This window comes from Nelumbo lutea, chromosome 8, assembly GCF_056320005.1.
Source record: "Nelumbo lutea isolate HS-2025 chromosome 8, American lotus-T2T, whole genome shotgun sequence".
NCBI classification, from domain to species: Eukaryota; Viridiplantae; Streptophyta; class Magnoliopsida; order Proteales; family Nelumbonaceae; genus Nelumbo; species Nelumbo lutea.
The window spans coordinates 24,286,636-24,303,449 of NC_142691.1; the positions used below are offsets into that span (position 1 = coordinate 24,286,636).

General features: G+C 35.7%; 1 protein-coding gene across 3 annotated transcripts; it reads right to left on the bottom strand.

Annotated features, from left to right (window-relative positions):
• Positions 1–286: 286 nt before the first annotated feature.
• On the bottom strand, positions 287–12,626 carry QWRF8 (QWRF motif protein (DUF566)). 3 transcript variants are annotated; one of them, XM_088959069.1, is made up of 8 exons: positions 12,308–12,614; positions 12,055–12,120; positions 9,075–10,535; positions 6,737–6,856; positions 5,759–5,875; positions 5,546–5,635; positions 1,504–1,611; positions 287–675 (listed from the first exon to the last, which is right to left on the bottom strand). In XM_088959069.1, the coding sequence occupies exons 3-8, from the start codon at positions 10,407–10,409 to the stop codon at positions 598–600; spliced, it is 1,848 nt and encodes a 615-aa protein (XP_088815195.1). In that variant the 5' UTR covers positions 10,410–10,535; positions 12,055–12,120; positions 12,308–12,614; the 3' UTR covers positions 287–597. The 3 variants fall into 3 exon arrangements, with proteins under 3 accessions (XP_088815195.1, XP_088815196.1, XP_088815194.1); XM_088959070.1 differs by lacking the exon at positions 12,055–12,120 and having other exon boundaries at positions 12,308–12,626; XM_088959068.1 differs by lacking the exons at positions 12,055–12,120; positions 12,308–12,614 and adding an exon at positions 10,668–11,336.
• Positions 12,627–16,814: the final 4,188 nt, after the last annotated feature.

A 16,814-nucleotide genomic window follows, 5' to 3' on the forward strand; every position in this document is an offset into this window, starting at 1 on the left:
GTAATAACTTGGTGTGAGATGTGTAGAATTATCATTTCATAGGGGATATATAAGATATTTTGAGAAGAAAAAACAAGAAAATTTGTAGGTTTATTGATTGTTGTCAAAATACCAAACTTAAGGCTTGTCAAATATAACGGGGTCTTATTGGGTCAGACCCAATAAACAGGATGGTAAGGTTGGTTCTGGATCGGGTCCAGGTCTCTATTTTTATTGTGTAAGTTCTGGCCCACTTTGACAGCCCTACCTGACATAGTCAGATTCACACATCAATTGCACTTAACCCTGCACTAATTTTGCATCCTCTGCTTCTCCTTTTCATTTTTCTTTTTCATTTGAGTGATACAAAAAATTACATGGGGGGATGAGCACTTATTGCCCTCTGTTGAAAAGTAAAGAAAGAAAGGGTAAAAAGAAAAAAAGAAAAAAATATGAAATGAAACTAAAGAAAAAAAAAGGAAAAAAAAATTCCCATGGCAGTAACAGATCAATTTACACTCACTGGAAGTGGGAATCAAGCGGGCATGACACCATCCCTGCCAAATAAAAGGACAAGCACGAATTTCTTTTGGCCATCTGGAGAGATCACTCATGTTCTCACTCCCAAGTTGGCTTTGCCTCCTTAAAAGCTTGTTGCAGTTGTATGAGGTGGATTCTCAGGCTGTTTTCCTCTACCTGATTGAAGTAAAAATCAGTCTGGTTAAAGTCTACATTTTACAAGGCACGAGTGCTTGTACTTGAGTGCATGCGTGCCACTATGCATCTATTAGGTGACCACTTACTACTGAAAGGAGAGATGAAAAGATGCAAAGAAATAACATTTTTCTGCTATGAATTTATAGGCCATAGTGTTTTAACAATTACCAGGTTTCCACATTATCAAAAATAGCATATAACAATGAGAATATTGAGAATTGGGTGTTAATTGGGAGTCAAGGATTAAAACTAAAACTAGTCCGACTGAGCTTATAAGCTTGTTACCATGTACATGTTCTTATCATTGGCAACAACAAAAAAGACTTCACTGAGAAAAAAAAGAAGTGGAGGTTCAGGTCTGGTGAAGATGGGAATAAAACAAAATGACAAATAATGCCCGATTAGTGGCACTACCAAACTTCCATCAACAATCATTTTACCTGGCATCAGATGATCCCCAAGTAAGGTGCAAAAGAAATTTATGTTGGGGCTCATTTCCTCCCCACCCCCCACAAAAGAAAAAAGAAAAAAAGAAAAAGAAAAGAAAGAAAGAAAGATGTTGACTTGGACACATTCTATTTTTGTTAAATGTGTGAGTTCTTTTCTTGTAGGACAAAACAAACCTTCCATATTTATCATTATTGTAATAAATGAAGATAAGAATTTAGTATTTTCAAAAGGATATGTGCCCAAATTAGAAAAAAAAAGAGGTGAGCCTAAAACTGATACTATGATATATTTGTTTAATATAGATATCTGAAGTTTGTAACCATTTTTTGTGCATATAGGCACACTTTCTTGTTTTACCTGCATTACTGCTGTTGAAGCTAATAGAACTTCGCACTCGTCAAGCACGGCCCTTTCCTGTGCTGCTATATCAGAAAGTTCAGAAACAAGATGGTTCATCCCCTCCACCTGTACATAGAAGAAAGAATTTGGTGTTTCTAGCCGTATTAATAAAATATTAAAACTGGCTTATAAAGTCATCTATAAATTCTACAAACACTGGCTTATATGGTCTCAGATAAAAAAAAATTAAATAAACAAACATTAACTTGTGGTAATTTTAAGAGCATGTGAGCATTATTAGAGAAACACAAAGGCCACAAACTCAAGCTGAAAGACACACAAAACATAAAGCAACTTTGCAGCCTAGCCAAAGAAATGGACAACATGCAGTCTTCTCCTGCCTAACCTAACCACTACATTACAAGAAACAAAATGGACTAGAAAGACAATACCTTGAATAAATGTTCTATAGATAATAGCTACTTTTTTTTATTGACCAGATAATAACTACTTTTCTTGTTCTGCAAGCATTGTAACATGGACCCTCCTATTTTGGCCACATGTTTATCTCAGACACATTGGATTCTGACACTTAATCTTTGAGGGAGCCTAATACTTATGATGCAGGATGGAAGGAGAAAGTCCTATAAAGGTGAATTTGGTGGATGAAGTGAAGTTAAGAATCTAAATTATGAAAAGAAGAGATTCAAATATGAAATAGATAAGAGATAGATGAGAAAAATTGCAACTTTAATAATGGTAGAAAAGAGAGAAATCACACTTTTGGCCAGAAGTATCTTGAAAACAATTTATTCTATTAATTCTCGTCTAAAAGCCTTTCCAAAAAATCTCATCTAAAATCTCGATTACAATGAATTTATTTACAGACTCAACATAAGGGCTCGGATCTCCCTTTATAGACTCCAATTTCAACTACAACAATGACCATATAGAACTTCTAATTATCTTTTGACTATGGCAAACTCATAGGTAATCCATAAGGATGGCAAAACAAGGACTTAAATGCTTAAAATGACTCTAATAACACTCTACAAACCCTACTACAACTTAACAGACCAAAAATAAGCACAGGATAGACCCAGAAAATAGAGAAACTCATCTCCCATCAGACTGATACATTAGCAGTAGAACAACCATATCTCCCAAATGGATGATGTGTTTGTGTTTGATAAATGCCAGAATCTGACACTCCATGCGTTCTTGAGGGACACTTATATGTAACATTTTCTTTCTCAATTTCTTATTTGACATAAATAAACAATTAATGTACACAAATGCCACTTAAACTACAAATGTTATCAAGTTAAATAGATGATCTCTTAAAATCTTTTTTTTTATGGATTTGTACCGTTTAAATTCAACAAAAATTTCGAGTATTTTAATGGTTTATATTTGTTTATTTATATGTATACAACTCATTGTTTTCCATCTTGTTGAGTTAGACTCCTGGATAGGAACTTAATCTGGTTGGATTTGGATCAGAACAGTCATACCCTAACCTTGCCCAGCTATTGGATCGTTATATCTGAATCTGATCCAAAGTCCAATATATTGGACTGAGATGGGATTCATATTTAATCTGAATATGCTTTGTTGCATTTAAAACAAAGAAACTTAAAAGAGAAAAAAATTACTTTTTAACTTATATGTATATAATAAATTTGTATAAAGATAAAATATTGAACTTATTGATCATAAACTTTATAAAATATCTAGTATCTATATGTACATAATTAGTTTACATATATATATGTATATATAATAACTTTAAATGGACTCATATCTTAATCAGATCAGATAGGTTCAAATCTGCATCTGATCCAATTATTAATTGAATGCAGGTTCCAAGATCCAAATCTGAAATAATCTGATTGGATGTTGAATTTGGTTTTGAACTTTCGGATTCCATTGACAGGCCTCTCCAGGATCTTGTTGGGTTCTGATTTTTGTGTTTGTGTCTATGCAACACTGCTCCAAATGTGTTCTATTTACAAAACCTTGGTCTCATGGAGTGAATAACTCAATAACCTATCTAATACACCAAAACAAAGGAAAATAAATAATTTTTTACCTTTGAAAAAGATAAAATAAAAGTGATGTGATTACACTTTCAACTTTTTGAAACTCCAAAACTTTGTAATAAATCAGCCATATTAGCCCAAACCCACCCTGAACCCAACCCAAAAATGCCGGGTTGGGTTGGGACAGGTTAGGGTTGAAAAAGTGACCCTGACTTAACTCTGGGTTGGTTTAGGGTAGAGGTCATAAAGCAACCCAACCCAAACCTGAAATGTTTGACAAGAATGTTGCATGCAAGGTTTTTGAAGACTTATTTAGTGTAACATTATTATATAACTCCTAAAGCATCATAACTTTTTCTGGTTAAATGTTTTAATGCTAAAATCAACGTTAGTTGGTTAATCCTAAGCATGATAATAAGTGACAACAATTTTTTTGAAGCAAAAAAAGAAAAGTAACGAAATTGGGCCAACCTGAGTCTAACCTGGATCAGGGTTGGGGGTTCAACAACTTCAGTTGGGTTAGGGTTGACCTCAACTCGATCCAACCCAGCCTGATTTACATCCCTAAATAAAACTCTTTAAATTATTTTAACACTTTTAGACAATCAATCCTATTCCTAGGACACTAATAAAATAGAAAATAAATTTGAAAACCTCAGAAACACCAAAATTCAAATCACCAAAAGCTTACAAAATTCTCACTCAATAAGGAATTGGGAGAAACTTCTTTTTCTCTAGGCATTCTTTTCCCATTTCTCTGTCTGTTTCAACTTATTTTTCTTTTTCCCCTCTTGGTTGATATAAATGGACATATAGTAAAATAATCAATTACATTTTTTATAATAGGCTGTTCTTAGGTGGCAAATAATTAAACTTACACATTTACTTGTGCAATTTCTTATAGGTATATCATATTATGGTTCACAATATATTCAATTTCTTTAATAGTAAATACTTTTCTTACATATGTCCTCAACCTCTTATTCCAAGTTTAATGAAAATTAATCTGTTTTTGGCTTTGCAACCTTTTATCGGAAGAGATTCTCCTTAAGACAGCATGGAAATCCCACTAGTTCATGCTTTGGATTCATAAGAATCCAACCCCAAGGTCGCAAAGGATTGAGATTCTAGCCTTCATCCTCTTTTCATTCACTTCAAATATCTCACTTGTGTTACCATCCAAGTCTTTGCAAATATGATCAGTTCGTCTTGGGTACTACGCTGCATCAATAGTTAAAGGAGTAGTAGCAGTCATGTACTAACAGTCCTTTAATGTAGTTACACCATCTATAAGGATGTACACCTCCAGACGACATTTAGTGGCATAAAATCTTATGTAGTCATAGCTTTTATCTATGCTTATTTGCTTCTTGGGAAACATGTAGAAGCCAGTCTAACACCTACTTTGAGTTTTCACCATTACTTTGAGCTTATTTAGTGATAATTCTTCAGTTGCCACTCTGGTACATGTACATAACTTGGACAAGTTAATATTTTATATTTCCCAAATCTTCATAAATGTTTCAAAGAGAAATGATACTGATAATAAAGTATATGATTGGAAAATAATGGTAGTAATCTGTTTACTTCTGAATTGTTCTCTGTTGAAAGGTATGAGAACCCTATTGAGTGTTGGGCAGTGAAATGAAAGGAAACCATTGAAATAGCAAGGCTGACATCAAAAAACACAAAAAAAAATCATCACATGTTTCTCTCTCAAATATGCATCCCCTGAAAATGATGCCTTCTAGCTCAAGACAAATTTGTACAAGAATAAAGAGAATGAGTAAATTGTAACAAATTGAAAGCATATTGGAAGATAACATTTAATAAAATCTAATTAATGCTCCTAAGTAGAATGTCAATCTCAACTGGTAGGGGGGCTTAAACAAGAAAACTATCAAAAAATAAAAAATAAAAAAGAGGTAAACGAGAAAATAAAAATAGCAACATAGATTAGTCATCACTGCATTATTTTGGGAAATAGTAGCAATTAATATGAAAATCACGATTCTCACCCTTGACAGTAAGGAACATATGGAGGAACCCATTGCCTGCATCACATCAACTGCTGAACTAATAGCATTCTTTACAGTCTGAACATCTGCCTGTAATTGTACAGATGGTAAAGATTCAAATGATTTTTCAATCTACAATTTGTCTTTATCAAACATATCGAATTTTTCTAAATAAATTTAGTTGTAGGAAAAAATTAGTAAATATATGCATACTCTTGCTCCTCCGGTGACCGGAAGATGGAGAATGCTGGCCTCCAAAGCTTCAATTGCCCCAGATAAAGAAATAAGATGGTCTCCTTCCAATAAAGCCCAATCATTGAGGTAGGCCAACTGAATAAATCAATATTTCATTATGTGTAAGTAAATGACATTGCCCAAGAAACTTAAAAATTAAAATTAGTGAAGCTTGGTGTTCAGCATAAAGACATGTGAATTTAAATTGAAAAAAATACAAGTCACGAATATATACGTTGCTATGGCTTAAATGACTTATGAAAAAGAATAAAGAAATTCCCAAAATAGATTCAGAGCTTCCGAGGAATGGGGAAAAATATATTTCCAAAATTTTCCATCAAGTATTCAACCATAGTTCCTCTTACTCAAAATGGTAGAATGATAGACTATTCAAGCATCCTATCCATCCAGATCTGGTGAATCCAAACATTGATGAATGAACTTAAGGTAAAAGCCCTTCTGTGATTGACAAAGTTTGCGAGTGATGAGAAGGCAACTCACATGATTTTACATATGTTGCTGGTAAACGGGATTCTTATTTCATGGATGTAATTCATCTACATAAAGGCATATATAATTCTAAAAGCCTCCCTTTCCTATGCCAATAGATTCTTTCAGGAAAGGGATCAGGTTGGCTACAGAGGCTAGAACAAAAGCAAATTTGGAAGCTAGTTTACCAATTACAACCCTTTCCCTTGGTCAATTATTCTCTTATATACTCTGCTTTTCTTTTCTTTTTTTTACTTCCCTCCTCGTTTTCCAAAAAAAAATATTGGTTATGAGAAAAACAAATGTACTAACAACATGGAAGAACATATAGTTCTATCACTATATTCTGTCCTTTTAACTGTTCGTCTTTTTAAGCATTCCAAATTTCCATTCTCAATAAGAAAAATTAGGTGCTAAAAGGGATACATCCATGATGTCTAACACACAGATAACTAAATGAGACCTTACTTGTCCATTCAGAAAAGATTTCAACTTCAGTTCTTGTCTCATTTGTTGAAGCTTTATCCTTTTTTTGATAACAGAATCCCGCAACTCTGAAGTGGTGTTCCACACATTGTGCAGAGTTTTCTGCAAAAAGTCAAAATTAGGAATATTTTGTGAGGAGGAAGGCATCATGTTTTATATAATGTTAGGTAAATCTGAAATCCTTAACCACTGAAACGATATGTAATACAGACAACCATTGAATTCATAACCACAAACACAGAAGTATGAAATGAATTTTCAATATTATGGTACTAATAATATGAACTTTTGGAGAATATTTTATTTGGAAAATTATATTCCAGCTTCAAGAATATCTGAAGGGTACACTAAAATAATGAAAATATAATAAAAAGGATACTTCATTAATTTATTCAGCTAAGTCATGGTGTGAGATACATTCTATCATTCGTTTTCTTAAACAACTAACACATCACAGCCAGATGAAACATAGTGAACATGCATAACCCAAAAGAGTAGTATCTTCCTTAGACAAAGTTATAGAAAGCATACATCAATTCTTTTATTCATACAAGATCATTTTGTGTATGTTGTACGAAATATCCACTGATTCCTTATTGTCTGCTCATATATCATAATTGAATTTTTGGTAATAAAATAGCTTAACTTTTGATAGGTAATGTAAATCATGAGTAGGTAAAGAAGGGCAAAGAAAATAGTTACAAAAGGAAAAAGTATGCTAGTATAGCTCGTATATAACACATGCACCCTACATCAAAGGATGAATCAAACAGGATCCGATCCTGACAATGAGAAATATGCAGCATGAAACCATGGAAATCTGACAAAAAAAGCATAGCAAAGGATAGTTTTAGCAGATTTTCTAGCCACTTGCTTTTTTTTTCTTTTTTTTGACAGGTAAACCTGAAATTTCATTAAATTTATTAAAAGGAGATAAATACAATATGCCAAGTGTCCCTAGCATAGGCTGGTAAGCAACCACCTACCACACTTAGCTTTTCAAATTACAATTGAGTCCAAAATAAGTATTCCTATTTACCTCTTGTTTGGCCAGGCCTTTGGCCAAACCATTTGCAGATCTCATAACCCAAAAAAATTCTGAGTCAAGTTACTCTGCTATGAGGTGTCTGTAAAACACAAAAGAAGCCAGGTTCTGTAAAATACTCTCCCTGACACTGAAATTACAGACCAGCTATACTTGAATGAGCACGGGCAGATCAAGGGATACCCACAAACACATACGAGTCCAATGAAGTAGAACATGATCTCGAGGGAAACAGGAAACAAGAAAAAGATGGGCGAGGACTCTTCACTATTATCAAACAGTGCCGCAAATATTTTTAATGATCATATGCTTGGAGATACATTACCACATGGAGAACATAAAGACTGTCAATGGAAAGTTCACAGAAAATAATTAGTTAAAAGGCACTAATTTCTTTTCAACTATTTGTATCAAATGACAATGAATCCATATATTGTTAAACGTGATTTTTATCTCTGATGGCTATGGAAGGCCTTGGGGAGATGATGTTAAGGTGAAAATAAAGTACTTCATGAAAATATGGCCTGCAGAAAGAAATTGAAGGTTGACATAGACTACCAGTAAGTCAAACCCTAGGTTGCCGTTCAGAATTCAGAAACCTAGAAAACTCAAACAAAGAGTCTTCTGTCAGGACTCTGACATGATTGACCATTAGGCAGGTCCCATTATAATAAGAAACTTTTATTTTAATTCAAAAAAAAAAAAACGATGAGGTGGTAAACCTTCAATCTTAAACTCTGAAATCATGCTTGGTATGAAAGTTTTCTGTATCTGAACCATAGAAGGGAATATTCTTTCTGCTTGTAAATTGATTTTACTGGTATTTCACTTTCCTATAAATTCTGTTATTTAACATCTTCAGAGGTATTTATGTCTCATCAGCCACATATCTAGAACCTTTGACTATGAAATTGTATAGAATACTGTAAGTGGTCGATTTCAATGCAAGTGTTTTAATTACTGATCAAAAGAAAAAAAAAAAAGTGTTAAAATTTCCTAGAGCAAATAAGGGACAAGGATCCACCTCAAGTCCTCAACTCTTCAAGAACAGGTGATCCAATAGAAAAGTTCATCAAGTTGATTTCATAATATGATTTCAAATCCATGAACAAAATCTTTAAATCACTAATGGCCTCATGCCACTGATAAAAGAAAGGATTTTCCAATTGAGTGCAACTGATCTAAGTCAGCACACGAAATGTTGACAAGGAAAAGCCAAAGATTTGTAGAGAGTGCAAAATCCTTTCTCAGTGCCATGCAAATAAAGAATCCTACCTCTGCCGTAAATCTCTGTATAGACAGGGCAACGTCTGTTCGAGCATTGATAAATCGCCATTGCAAGTATCTATTGTACAACAGCCGCAGCTGATGGGCATCTTCTATGTGGTCCACCGCTTTTTTTCCTTTTCTAACATCAGCAATAAAGCTGAGAACAGAAGCCGAATTGCTGGATCGATTTGCCAAGGAACTTACTGAAGGAATAGGATTAGATAACCTTGTCCGTGCTGAGCTGACCATTCCTCTAGAAGGAATGGATGATACTGATAGGGCTCTACTGGGTGATGGAAGACGAGCAGATCCAGGAATAGGCAAGGACTGAGTTCTGCTGGCGCGAGTTAGTGACAATGTTCTTTCTGATGAAACTGAAGAAAACCCAACGCTAGATGTAACAGACTTGTGAATTCCATGTGGTTGCAACGAAGTATCAATTTCACGCCTCTCATACTCTACTGTGCCACTCTCATCGAACGATACTCGTCTTGTAACATCGGAAATAGCTTTTCGCAATGGCTTGTCCAAGCCATCAGATATTGGTGTTCTCCTCAGCGGAGAAACCCCTCGTCCTTGAAGTGTTAAAGAAGCCATTTGGCTGCTCTTATCAGTGAGATCCACGCTTCTTGTGAAGGCATTAGCAGATAGCTTCCCACCCGTTCTGCCAGGCCATCGATGCTGATCTACCACACGAAGATGTGAATTATCTACAGGTTTCGAGTTCTCTGACTGATCAGAGGCATTCTTCCCTCTAAGGGGGGTCCTTTTCCTCTCAGGTGTTACCTTGCGCTGAACAGCAGGTGTTTCGGCCTGCTTATGTGCCACATTAGATGAAGGCTTTAAGGTGTGATCAGAGCAGTGGCTGACTGGTTTTTCTCTCCTAGTAATAGGAAGGGAGAAAGTGTCAGACTGGAAGGAAACACAAAGACTCCGCATTGTGGAGGGCCACAAGCCTTCCGGGGTCCTGCCACCCATTATCCTCCTGGAAGAGACATGTGTTTCTGCAGAGGAATCTTGGACTGGAGTTGAAGGGCTTGGTGGGGAAGGTGGTGTAGAGGGACGCCTTCTCTCAGCCGAATGGGCTCGCTTAGGCACCGAAGGAGAAGATGTAGCAACAGTGCGCGTGACATTAGGAGATGGAAACCTCCTGGGCACAGCTGGTGTGGAGAGAGAAGGCGATGTGATCCCAACCTTGTACCTCGATGTAACTTCCCTCGTCTTAGGCTTGCGATTGGCTGCATTGTTCTTCTCAGATGGAACAAGCGGTGGTCTTGTGGTTTCCTCTTCTATCCCCTTCCGTGGTGCGTGCTCTGCTTCATAAACATCCATCCACATCATCAAACTCAGACCACATTGATATGTTCTTCATATATCCACACACAAACATGACAGACTTTCATCTTTTCCTCCTCAAAGGAATGGAATCGAACCCCTGAAAAGAAGATCCCCCTCTCTGCAAACAATCTGCCACAAACGCACAGCCAAAAGTAACGAATGAAAAACAAGAAGTAACCATAGAAGAAGAAAGAAAAATAAAAGGCCATATTTATAGATACATAGATCTGCTAAGTAATGCAGTTCAGAAATGTAACCCACCGCTGAAAATGGGTCTTCCAATCTGCTCATTCGGAGCCCAAATCCAAGCAGATCAGGCGACGGTAAGGAGCCTAGTGAGTTCGGAGACATCTGTTGTTCTAAATTGCAGAGAATAACCGAGAGGGCTACGACGTGCACTGAACAACCATTATTCCGTTGTTAACAAAGAACGAACACAGGGAGTCCGTTTGGATAACGAGAAGAAGCAGGGAATTGGACCTTAGACTTTGGGTAGACTGATGAATTGGAGAAGGGGGTGTATGATAAGAGGTGGATGGAGCGCAGGATAAGAGGATTCTTTTTTCTCTTTTGTACCTCTCACGGGAGTGCCATGGTCGTCCGGGCTGGAGGTGGGTGCACACCCTCTGGCCTACTTCCCTCCAACTCCTTTCCAGGAAAGGAATTGCATGATAGTGAAATGAAGATCTCTCTCTCTCTCTCTCTCTCTCTCTACTGTAACAGTAATGGTGATGTAAGGGGAAAGAGGTGGGTAAAAATGTACTAAAATCCAAGAACAGAGCAACGGTTTTATCTTGGGATCGACCAGATTCCAGGAGAAAGATGAATGGTTTTCTTGCTTCGGTTTTAACCGTTTTTGGTGTGTATACCTTATAATGAGATGAAAAAAAAATGCACTTAACAAATTTCTTGTTTGTCTGCATTTTCCAGATTTTCGTTTCTGGGAGTTTTTTTTTTTTTTTTTTTTGTTCGATTTGAAGATTTGGCAGTCGAGATTAGGTTGTGGCATCAGACATGGACGTCCACGTGCAACAGAGATCATTGTCATCCCAATGAATCCGTGAATTTACAGTAAAAGCATAAACAAATAAGAATAACACTCCTTCAAAGAATATAATATAAATAAAAAATTAAAATCTATAAAAATTGTTTCTAGAGTTTTTCCTGGTAATCACTGTTTCCAGAGGTTTGGTTTTAATAATCTTTCAGTTTTGACCATTTTGATTACTTTATATTTGCGAACGAAAATCAATAGAAAAGAAGTTTAATTTAAGTCAAATTACGGGTTTTCGTAAATAATTCGTCGTTAACTGTGTATTTCATTGGTTAATGTTCCTTATTTTCCGGATTAATATATGATTTAAGAAAAAAAAAATCTCGTAGTTACGAACCTAGCTAATAACGTGAAATTCCATAGGAAAGCTTACAGAAGACTGAGAAGAGATTAAAGAAAAGAGAATGATTCGATTGAATGTAAAATGTAGTTCGGAAAATCAAAAGGAAAAACGAAAGAACAGACAGAATTTTTCATCTTCATTCAAAGATCCTCTACTCTATTATGAAAAGAAAATGGAAGATAATTCATTAACAAATCACTCAAAAAATCCTAGCAGCACCAAAGTGAATCCAATTCAAGCAATCGGCTCACCTCACAGATCCGCTGCATCAGCACAACACAACAACACAATTCTCCTCCCCAAATACAACCACACATCTGCACATCAAAATGACCACATACTCAAACTGCAAACTCTGTAGCCTTTAAAACCTAATTTCATGGCTCCCAACCACTTCAACCAGCAGTTTCACTCAAAAATCAACTTCCTAACGACAAAGAACGGGTTTTCCAAAATTTTCAGTTCCTAACAACATCTCAGACCTCAGAAGTTGGACCAAATTACCTCGTGTTTTATGTTCATCTAGAAGCTACGGATTCCCCGGCAAAAGAGCTTGAAGCTCAGCTAATCCATACTCTGATCACGAGTACCGGCAGTCAGCTTGCCGAGAATTCCCAAAGCACCAAAAATTCCGGCGAGAAAGCAGCAAAGACTCTCCAAAGCACGCGAGAAGTGAAGAATCAGCTCACAAAAGGAAGGAAATATGTGAGACAGGGACAAATTTCAGTCAGTTGGGAAGGAGTCTGTTAACGTTCTATGTTTTCGCGCCACCTACTTGATTAATGCTCTGGTTTTCCCTCGTAACGAGATTACTTTCTACGCTAAGACTAAGAGTATAAAAGACACTATTTAATTTTTTATGACGATAATACCCTTGCATATACGCATTTGATGACATCTAAATCCTCATGTCTGGTACAACACGTCAACACGCGAACCAGCAAGTACACTGTTGTGTTGCACTGTTGATAACCCTATCGTACCATTCATTTGAAAGAAAAAACGCCATGATCTGGTGTTACCCGTACCTCTGTAATATATAGTGTTCACGGATGGAGGATCATTTAATCATTTTTATCCCCGCCAGATATCGGGTCGGAAACGAAGATTGGACGGAGAATATGGTCCCCTCCCCGAACCCGCCTTTGCCATTACTAGTTTTAGCTAATATGTTTCTGATCTTACTGGCTCGGAACATGCACAGGGTATGACCCGGTCCATTTATGAAAATGGAACCATTAGGAAATCCGATCCGATAATGTGGGTTTAAACTGCAAAGCAAAAGCGGATTCAGATCTGATGATTCCTTTGGCATTACATGCCTTACATGCACCGTTGTTGCAACTATGAGGGCCGTTTTAAATATGGGCCCCATTCAGTGTTGGGTCGTTGGTACAGGTTTAGGGGAATGAATTAAATAATTTATAATAACAGTTAGGGAAGGGCCCACATGTGAAAGGAGATGGTAGGGGACCGAACCCACAAATGGATGGCATCTCATTTAAAGTGTGGACAGTGTTTAGGGTTTGGACTCTTATCTTAAATTAAAATAAGTAGGGATCAGCTTGTCCTCCATTATTTCTCTGCTTTACAGTCTAGGTTAAATGGGGTTGGACACTTTTTTGACAGTTGGGCTTTTTACAGTAAAAAATGGTAGATGGGTTAAATTTAAATATACATATAAAAAAAAAGCAGCCCCATGGATCTCTCAAGTCTTACCCAATTGACAATAAAATTACCCACTTGACCAGACAAGATTTTGTGAACTAATTGGTCCCTACCTAGATTAGGGGGAATGTCACTCTATTTATCAATCCGAGATAGGGCTGTAAATAGTATCCATTTGTCCGAATTCGATCCTATTAATGATGATCCGAATTCGATAAAGTTGGTTTAAATGTTGTGTTTTTACCAAATTGTCAAAGATTCAAATTTTTTTTCCTCATTTTATTATTGAGATACAATATTAAAGTGATTTTTAGTTCTTTTTATTTATAATATTGGATATTTTGATCATTTATAGTTTAATATATTAACAATATTCAATATTAAAATCTGATACAAATCACAATGAATATAATTCTATTTGAATTCTAATATAAACAAATCAAATTTGAATCCACCTATATCATATGGTTTGATCCATTTGTAGCCCTAGAAAGAGATTTGAATCTGATGGTTCTGTAATGGGTCCATGCTCTTTTTTGTAGGTCCTAGGGTGATTTAGTCTGGTCCTTTTCTTGATAGCTCCTCTAGATCTATGCTTTGGAAGAATAGACCAAAGCACTATAAGTAGGATTTCTAGTCCTTGAGAGAAAGATTCATACGTAGTTAGCACCTAGCACAAATTGTTATAGGGCCCACCTACAAAAGTAATTTAAACAACCCAAGAATCTTCAGCATAAAAATAAAAAACCATGTGGGCCCTTTTTTCCGGTCTGATCTCCTACTTACAAGAATCCAATCCACGTTTATCAATGAGATATTACAACTGTACATTGGGAATATCTCCTCAATCGATGTGAGGCTGTAGTGACGTGTGGGTAAGAGATTGGAACTGCCTTCTTTCTCGGTTGTAAAAAAAACTGTCCCAATCAGTTGGGAGTGTGATTTTAAGTATTGATATGCTTGATAATATAAAAATCACCAATTGAGTGATTACTGATGAAGAGCCCAGATTTCTTACTCACTTTTTCTGAGAGATGTGTGACTCTAATTTCATATGATATGGTATGATATGTTGCAATATTTTGAACAATGTTTGAGAGGAGACCCATAGATGATGACTAGTTTGGCTGTTTCATCTCTCTTTTGTAAAAATAGATGACAAATCTGAAATAAACCTATTTATATAGAACAGTAGTGCCCCATTTGGAAATATTGAGACCTAGATTTTTGAATTGGACCGGTCCAATTCAATGTCTAGACCGTCCTATCAGTTTAAATTCATTTTGGTTTAGATTGGTTTCAACCCAAACCTGATACATTAGCACATATATTCTTATTTTATATCAATGGGTCAGATATTGGTTTAATCCAACCCAATCCAATATAAATTTATTACGAACGGGTCAGGTCCAATTCAATCTAATGAATATTTTGGATCGGATTGGTCCAATCTAATACGTCTTGTTAGTCTATTCAATCCATCCAAATTGATTTTAGGCTATACAGGGTCCAATCCAAAACCGGTCCATTGATACCCTTACTTGCAATATTAACAAATTGACAATAGATCATTGAAGAATTCAAAGTGGCCCACAAGGGTTAAACAAACTGTCGGTATATTTTTGAAAATGAACTAGTCTCTCCGGTTTCATGTTTTAACTGAATCAATCGATTTACCAGTTGATTAGTTTGGTTTTTGGTTTTTTAGTTTTTTATATTTATAAAAAGTATTATAAAATAAAATATAAATATATACTATATTATGGTTATATTGATTAATTAATTGGTTCAATTTTTCGATTTTTATGAATACCTGCTGTGGCCAGTAATATTTTGGTTATGGGGAAGGACAATAGAATCTGGAAGTAGGTTCATAATTCTTTCAGCCAACATAAAAGATAAAAAGATTCTAAGCCAAGATACATAAATGCTGACAAATTTGTTGAATTGCATGGCATCAAGATAAATGCAGAGTGCTGACAAATATTTTTAAATCGAATTCACTGAATATGCTTTCTTATGACAAGAAGCTCATGACAAAAGGGTATTGAAGTCATTTACAAGAACTTTATGAGCAGATAAAGGAGTATTGACCCATTAAAACCCTACATAAGTTTTTGATAAATCAAAGCAGAGAAGATCAAGAGTCGTACAAGAACTTCCTATGTATTAGTCAAACCAAGATGGTTTAATTAATTACATGCATACCCATAATTCCATGCCTAATCTTTACTTTGCCAAACAAAGTGGTGGGTTTGGAGTTAGAATTTTGAAACTTTGAGATTTAATCTCACTTTTATTGCTCCATTTGAGCATGTTCCAGGTCTGAATTCCTTAAACCCAATATTAAAATAAGGCATAAGGTTGAGAATTTAGAGTTTTGGAGGTAGAAGGAAAGCCTAATATATAGTTTTCATTCTCAACCGGGATTTTTTATTCACATCAAATAAAAATAAAGAGATGTGTGACTGCAATTCACGGCGGATAAAAAAAAGTGAATAGAAAATCTGGGTTCTCTCATTCCAGGCACCCTCTCTTGCGCAAAATGTGGGATATGACACACAAATGTGTAGTAAGGATTTCTCAGTTCTTTCTTTCTCCAATCAAACAGCACATATATCTGGAAATGTACTTTGGCTTTCATTCCTGCTTGTGCAGTTGCTTACCACCCAACCCTCACATGGAGGTTGAGAGGATGCCTCAGAGCTATGATAGAGATGATGAGGTTGTCATCACTCATCACTTCCTTTTGCAAGTATTCCAACAACCAGCAAACAAGCATGGAAGATGAGCCTGCCAGCTTGGGCAGTTGGGGTGTCACCCAACAATCTTCCTTACTAAATTATTATTAATAGAGAGAGTTAACCTAACCTTAGAGCTTAGGCCCCAAACAACACTAGAGATCATGTCTAAAACATCACCATATATATATAGCCACCAAATACTAACCTTTCTATTTTAGCTCACATTAACAACAATTCTATATTAAACAAAGATATATTTTTCCGTGTCGATCGAGATACTCCAAGGCAATGTTTGGTACCGTGACCGTTTTTTAGACAATGTTACTTAAAATGATTCAACCAAATAAGAAAAAAGTTTGAGTAGAACAATCACACATACATGGCATTAATGCGATGTATTTATTTTGATAAAGGGAAAATCTATGTCACTGGAAAGAGGAAAGATATAGTATAAAAAAAAGCTTTGGCCAATCAAAACACTCCCCGCGAGTTTGATGAATACCATCTGATTAATCATCTGTTTTATGATGCCAGTTAATTGATTATAAGTTTTTTCAATATCATGTCTTTGAATATTATAGTCAAGACAATGGTATCAA